Source organism: Limulus polyphemus, unplaced genomic scaffold, assembly GCF_000517525.1.
Source record: "Limulus polyphemus unplaced genomic scaffold, Limulus_polyphemus-2.1.2 Scaffold2260, whole genome shotgun sequence".
NCBI lineage: Eukaryota > Metazoa > Arthropoda > Merostomata > Xiphosura > Limulidae > Limulus > Limulus polyphemus.
Genome location: NW_013667870.1, coordinates 113,126 through 121,184, shown reverse-complemented (window position 1 = coordinate 121,184; position 8,059 = coordinate 113,126). Strand labels below are relative to the sequence as shown.

Below are 8,059 nucleotides of genomic sequence, written 5' to 3'. Positions count from 1 at the left end.
AAAGAACTTGGTCACACATTTGTGTAATGTTGGTTAACATGTAGTAAATAACTAGTCACATATTTGTATAATGTTGGTTAACATGTAGTAAATAACAAGTCACATATCTGTGTAATGTTGGTTAACATATAGTAAAGAACTGGTCACACATTTGTGTAATGTTGGTTAACATATAGTAAAGAACTCTTCACACATCTGTGTAATGTTGGTTAACATATAGTAAAGAACTCTTCACACTTTTGTGTAATATTGGTTAACGTATAGTAAAGAACTGGTCACACATTTGTGTAATGTTGGTTAACATATAGTAAAGAACTCTTCACACGTTTGTGTAATGTTGGTTAAGATATAGTAAAGAACTCTTCACACATCTGTGTAATATTGGTTAACATATAGTAAAGAACTATATGTTAAGAATGCAAATCGCATTCCAAATAGATATTGTATAAAAACCCTGTTCTACCAACAAATCAAGAAAAGAAAGCAAAATAAGTACTAAGATAATGTAGGTAGAATACTTATATATCGGTTGTATATCATACTTCTACTACATTGAACAAAAAATGATATTGGAAGTTAAATAACTAAAACTTAGTAGGCATTTCAGAATCAAACAGTTGTTTAATCAAGGTATTAACTCCAACATAAGCTCACACAGTCTATTGTTACAGTTGTTGTTGTTTTTTTTAAATCTTGATTTTTTCAAAAACAAAGAAAACAATTTTATAAAAAAAAAAGATGTCTTTGGAAGACCATTACGGATCAAAAGTTCATAATAATCAGATATGACACAAACTGAAGTTTTTATATGTAAAAACTGGTTACTATAACTTCACGGTACAACAATGAAGCTACGCGTGCAGTTCTCGCTTATCAACCCGCATCATTTTGCACGTGTTCGGCTACGGCTGCATGAATCAAGTAAAAATAATATATATGGTCACCGTAGCCAAAGATATGATTCGGAGCTGCACATATCTAAACATTTAGGGCTAATACGAGTCCGTTCAATTTGAACTTTTAATTACTCTAAAACTATAAATATCAATAATAATTCAAAAGATCATAGTCGTTATATAATAATGTTTTCGCATACTGATATTAATTAAAAACAAAACCAGATATTTCGAATAACTTGGTCACTTTTGTATTGTGTTACAATATATTGGGAATTTCATCAATGTGCGAAATATTTCCTAACACGTTTGAAGTTCACAGTAAAATATCTGTTATCATACTCTTAACAGCACTGCATTTAATAGTAAACAAACACGAAAGGTTCAAGAAACTGCGTTCACTGTAAAAACTGGTGTTTCTTAGATTGTAATGTGCAGTGCATAAACACGATAACCACTATTTCAGCCGCAATCAGCCACGACAAATGCACGCACAACGGACGGCGTCACCGGCAGTCGCTTGCGTTAACGAGTCTGCTTCCAACTCGAGGACGAGGCTGTTTGATGATTTCGTTGTAAAGCTGATAAATGTTTCCGCTAGTGGTGTTTTTATGAAACTTCAGGAAGCATGGCTATAAGTGTTGTTCTATTTTCGTATTAAAACACTGTAGTAAACAAGTAAAATTCACAGTTCGTTCTAATCTTCAAATAACTGTTGCAGTTTTATACCACCTTTCTGCTCAAAATATGTAAAAAAAATAAATTATGTTCATTATTTTTTGTTTTAGGCTTACTTGGAACATGATTAGAAATGAGGAAAATATTATGCACCTAATTGTAACATTGCATGTTTTAAAAGTAAAAGAGTGGATGTATGGAATGAAATAATGTAATATACAAGTCAAGTAATGTATTTGTAATATAAAAATAGGTAAGGGATCAGTTAAAACTGAATGAGTCTGTGATACAAAAACCCGACAAAACTGACGAATCAGTGATATAAACACACTAAAGGATCTGTTTTAATCAAACATAATGAATCAGTGATAAAAAAACACTGAAAAGAATCTGTTTCAACCAAACATAATGAATCAGTGATATAAACACAATGTAAGGGATCTGTTTTAATCAAACATAATGAATCAGTGATAAAAACACACTGTAAAGAATCTGTTTCAACCCAACATAATGAATCAGTGATATAAACACACTGTAAAGGATCTGTTTCAACCAAACATAATGAATCAGTGATATAAACACACTGTAAAGGATCTGTTTCAACCAAACATAATGAATCAGTGATATAAACACACTGTAAAGGATCTGTTTTAAACAAACATGATGAATCAGTGATATAAACACACTGTAAAGGATCTGTTTCAACCAAACATAATGAATCAGTGATATAAACACACTGTAAAGGATCTGTTTTAAACAAACGTGATGAATCAGTGATATAAACACACTGTAAAGGATCTGTTTTAAACAAACATGATGAATCAGTGATATAAACACACTGTAACAGATATGTTACAACTAATATAATGAATGTGATTATCATAACTAGAGAGTCTGTTTCAAGAAAACCCTAAATCAGTGTTAAAGAAACACTGCAAAGGATCTGTTACAACTAAAACAATGAATCAGTGTTAAAGAAACACTGCAAAGGATCTGTTACAACTAAAACAATGAATCAGTATTATAAAAACACTGCAAAGGATCTGTTACAACTAAAACATAATGAATTAATGTTATAAAAACACTGTAAAGGATCTGTTACAACTAAATATAAAGAATCAGTGATATAAAAACACTGTAATGGATCTGTTACAACTAAATATAAAGAATAAGTGATATAAAAACACTGCAAAGGATCTGTTACAACTAAATATAAAGAATAAGTGATATAAAAACACTGTAATGGATCTGTTACATTATTTTCTCAAATGACACTACTATTATGAATGTAAAATAAATTTCAATATTCAGTTCTAGTCATTGATCACTAGCAGACGTTTTTTTTGCCATAAAAACTACATATTTTAAAGATGTTATGATTATTTTTGGTAATTATATGTATTAATAATTTATATATTTCCTACAATTACATATTTGATTCATTTATACTTTACATACATAATCTTTCATAATTTTATGTTTAAGTAAAAGTAATCTTAACCTATTTGATTACTTTTTGTTCTTGCCCACGAATAGTACTGGTTCACCATTTATAACTCAATTATGTACTGTACTTTCAATGTCATTCTATAAATACTGTCACCTAATCTTTTAGCAATTTTACCCCCTCAAAAAAGAGAACTGTTTATGTTCTTACTGATTTACCATAAGAATCTTCTATCAGTATCTTGTTCTGTATGTACACTGAAATCTTAAGTGTTATTAATGTGCCTTGGGGAAAATATCAGACAATAACAGTTTCTAAACTTGGTGGTTTAAGTTGGAGAAGTTCTGAGTAATTTAGTTTTAAATAATTTTACAGGGTTTGTAACTGTCTCACACAAACAAAGTTGTTTTAATATACCAGCACAAGGTGAAGACTAGCAATTCTTGTTAATTTTAACTTAATTTTGGGTAGGTAATAGGTTAACTAAACAATAGTTCAATAACAGGGATAGGAACAAGTTTTCAAATTATGTCTTAGGATGTATTAGAAAACAGCTAAGCAGTTTTTCAAGATTGTATGAAATAAAGTAAGCTTAAATGTAGTTAAATTATTTGTAAATATAGGTGTCAGCTTTCAATAAAACTATTTATTGTCAGTCTGGCTTATGTAGTTCTTGGAATCATACACAGCCTAGAAAAACCTGCCTCCAAAGACAAGGAACCTTAAATAGTACTAATTAGTAACTCCACCTTGACAACACTTAAAAGACTAGGAACTGTATGAAAAAAAAAACATCCCATCATTCAGAACTATAGTATGTTGCAAGTCCTATCTCTAGCAAAAGTTAGAAATAAGAAAACTCTTAGGACTATTTTCACAACAAGATTTTAATTCCTGCTACCACTTTCCTGGGTAATAAAAAGGAGTCACTTCATACAGGTACAACCCAATCTCGTATTCCATATAAAAGGCACATGAATATCTGCATAACTGAAAAATAGAGGGCTTCCAAACAGTCAACAAAAGAGCTGAAGTTATTGTTAGAATGTTCACATTATTTTTATTTCATTTAAAACCTAACTGAAACTTGTTAATCAGTCTGAAGGAAATAAATGTGATCCTTACTATGCAACTGATAATGACATATCATAGATTTATGGTAGTTTAAAACTAAATGCACTGAACAAAATAAATAAAATGATTCAAACCAGTAACCAGGCAGAACTGGAACATTTTTCATGAAGTAGATTTCCAGAGACTATGTGTATTGAAACGTGAACTTCAAACTTCTTTTTGTTAACAGCTGAATCAATTATTATTCCCAAAGAATAGGAGGAGGCCCCATCTGAAGCAGGTAAGCATGCATTTCAAGTTATGTAATTACCCACCCCATAAAATGCAGGTGTAAATAAACTTATTTTTCTCCATGAGGATACTATTGATAATGTTTGTGTGTGTACATTCACATTTGTCATTCTTTGTTTATAATGTTACTTGAAAACCTAATTTTCTCTTTTGTTTCAGACTTTTCTACACCATTCATGTGTTATTGAAAGCTGCTTTTTAAAACTTTTTTTAAGTAAGAGTTGGTGAATAAAAAACTTATTCTACATACAAGTTAGTACACAAGTAATAGGTTTATGATGTACCTTATTCAACCAACAGTTTTACGTAAAGGTTGTGACATAAACCAAATTTGCATTGTCTTTAGTTTAAACTGTTCATACAAAACAGTCCCAAAGCACTTTATATGGCATAAGCCTAATATTCTCTATATAGTATTCACTAAAATACTCAGCTTATAAAAGTTATCATAACACAAAACAGTAGTAGTTAAATCCATTGTGAGATTTTACAAGATTGTGTGATTAAAAAAAATTATGTGTTCAGAAATTAAATGGAATAAATTATTTTTTTCAATTAAATGTTTATAAAATAGATGCTTCTAATTTTTTTAAACATTACATTTCTTTGTTACATATATGTGCAACTAAAAAAAAAGAGGTGTTTATTAATAACTGTTGCTGTTGTGTAAACATTGAAAGTTGTTATAGTTCATATCTAATCACAGCATAATAGGAGTACCAGCAAAGGATTTGTTGATTTATTTTTAACGAAAACTTGAGTAACTACTCAAAAACTGATTTCTCTATTTCTTTAACACAAACTCTCTTCCAGACTTGCTATATCTCATGGCTGTTTGTAACGGCACATGGTTTCTTATAAAATTACATTTTCAACCATAATACTCTTTATCTAACAATAATAACCGTATAAGAGACAAGCTACAAATATTTTTACATAACATATGGTATGTGTGTGGTTCATGTAAGTAATAATCAAAGTATAAATGTTTAATAAATTAGACTATTTAATGCTTTTAGTACATAAATGATGTCCAAAAAATTAATTGAAATACGTTAATACATTTACAGATTGTAAGTATGCAATCAAAATGCGTCAAATAATTATTTTTATTGAGACACTTACCATTGTTGTCTAGGGGGAGAGAAGCCTGGAGAAAACGGCTATGGTACGCGGAGAGAGACGCTGGGTCAGTAGCGGCACCCGCTCGGTTCATATCGGGGAACGTCGCTCGGAGCGGTGTTGGGTGCGGCGATTGAACATCCACGGAAAATCCATGGGTAGCGTGAAGTCCCGCGCCGGCTAAAAGGCGGGATCGCTCAAGTGAAAGGTCCGGTCGACTTTCCATGTTGTTAAGGCTTTATGTTCATCAAGTCGACCGAGGAAAAATTAAAAATGTATTTAGTTTCTTTGGACATTTTTCATCACGAGTACTTGGTTGTTGGACTGATTAACACTAAATAGGCTAACTTAACTAGCTAGTCGATTCGATGTCTCTAAATTAGCTTGCTACAGACAAACGACTATCATAGATGAAACCGTACAAAATCTCTGCTGTTTCAGTATTTCGTGTTAAGAAACGTTTCACCCAATGACCACATGCTCAGCCTCTTCATTCTGCAATAGTTCAGTTTTGTCTGTTCGCCTACCAATAACGGATCTGGAAAATAAAAAGGCCTTTAATTTACACTAGATTAATATCAAAACGTTCTTATCTATCTTTTTTTTTAAGTGGTAAATAGACCATGCAATTTATCACCAACAATCTTTGTCAACAGAAAGCAACAGCTTTCTTAACAGGCTAGAAACAAGCAGCTTTGAAGAAGGAGTTCCACATGCTAGCTCGTATCCTGTGCTCAACATGACTAACTGATGCCTGTCTTTCCGATGGTAAGAGGTTCTGTTTTACGGTCAAAGATTAAACCGGTTTGCTCCCTCTCTCTATGTTCTTCGCCTCGCCCAATACTTCCTTTCCCTCCCTATTATTAATAGACTCGCCCATTGATACTCCAGTATTAAACGAAACCTTCGGCGTGCCGGCAGATTGGCGCTCGTGCTCTGGTGGCAAATGTCGTGTTATTCGAGAGATCTCAGCCGGGATTGGCTAGGACTGCTCTCGGGCTGCATGGGGCGTGCGCCAGCCGAAGCAGTGATGTCACGCGCGCATGATGGACTAATTTTCTTTGTAAATGCTTCCAAGAACGGCCCAAAAGCTGCCCTGAAAGAACTGAAGAAATAAATAAATAAACAGGGCCGGTGACGATACAACTATTGTTAAAATATTTGCTACTTCCTTCCTTAATGCCTAACAGAGAAGTTCGCTACATAGTGATTTCTTTGACCAGGTATATAGCTATCGCCTAGAAAATTGGCCAACAAGTGCGAGATTGTACAATTCGTGTTGAACAATATCACGGTATCCTCAATTATATGAGACAATTTCCCTGTTCATATTCCTTACACTTAAGAGATCACCAAATTTTTGAATGACGGTAAAAGTGTTAATAAAACTTAAAACGGTGTATTTTTAATAGGAGTATGCATAGAACAGTATAAACATTTTCTATTTTGTTGTACTTGTTTTGGCTTTGTATATGAACACGTACATAACGATTATTAGATTTAATATGTCTACTACTTGGTCTACATTCAACTATTCCTACATCTCCTATGCTGTGGGTCGTTCTTCTCCAAGATGTCGAGAGGATACAGCCATCACTGTTCTTCAGTTTGAATATTTTCCCCTTTTATTCGGCACGTTGGTTAGATAAGTACGAATACAATTGCGAATGCACGAATAGAATGGGGGGGGGGGAGTAGCATATGGAGGAATTAGACCGAATGCAAAAGTAACTAATTTTAAAAAGCTCGTAATATAAGACCAGAATAGCAAACACTGCATCATTAGTCGTATAAAATTCAAGGGTAGGTACAAAAGAACTACCAGAGATCGGGCTTAAAATGATGTGTACACAGGTGGGACAGTCAAATATATATATATATATACTGAACCACGCTCTCATTCCAAAGCTAGTTTCTACAGATAGCTTCATTAAACATATTACTAACATCAGAAGCAAATCTTCCTAAACACCATGGAGAAGTTCCTAACTTTACTAGTTACAAAGAATTAAACCTCACAAAACTGGATTTACAGGTACTTTATATATATATATAAACGTACTATATTAGTTAATCAACCAACCATAAATCTTGCATCAACATTTTTATCAACCGAAATGGGTGTGTTGTCTTCATATTCTTTAGATATCTTCTATTTATTTATGTGTTCTATTTATTATATGCTAAATACAATTCAGATAATATACAAGTATTAAATAATTAAAACAGCCAGTTGAATATTCTCGAGTTATCTTCCGTTACATACAGTTGAGAAAGTTTCAAGTCTTACTTGAAAACGTGACTTATTGTGAAATGTTCCATTGCCTATACTAAGTTGTGCAATGCTGATTCCTATGGTTTCTAAAAGATATAATTAAGTTGGTTTAGAAAGTTACACAATTACTTGAAATAGATTTTGACTCTGCTTTCAGAACAGGTTCTTGCAATTTCTTTTCCAGTAAATGTCATGATACAAGTATTAAATACAAATTTTTTAAGGTCGTGCATATCAATAATTTTAAACAATACTTCCACTTCAAAGTGTAAGCTT

The 8,059-nt window shown here is 32.3% G+C and overlaps 1 protein-coding gene across 1 annotated transcript in view; it reads right to left on the bottom strand.

The window, feature by feature from the left end:
- Window positions 1-6,192, bottom strand: part of LOC106466447 (mucin-17-like) — a 79,527-nt gene extending 73,335 nt beyond the window's left edge. Inside the window, exon 1 of the mRNA XM_022394447.1 lies at window positions 5,512-6,192. Within this exon, the coding sequence (XP_022250155.1) occupies window positions 5,512-5,734 (223 nt within the window). The 5' untranslated portion in view covers window positions 5,735-6,192. The remainder of the gene's footprint in view (window positions 1-5,511) is intronic.
- Between the last annotated feature and the right edge of the window lie 1,867 nt (window positions 6,193-8,059).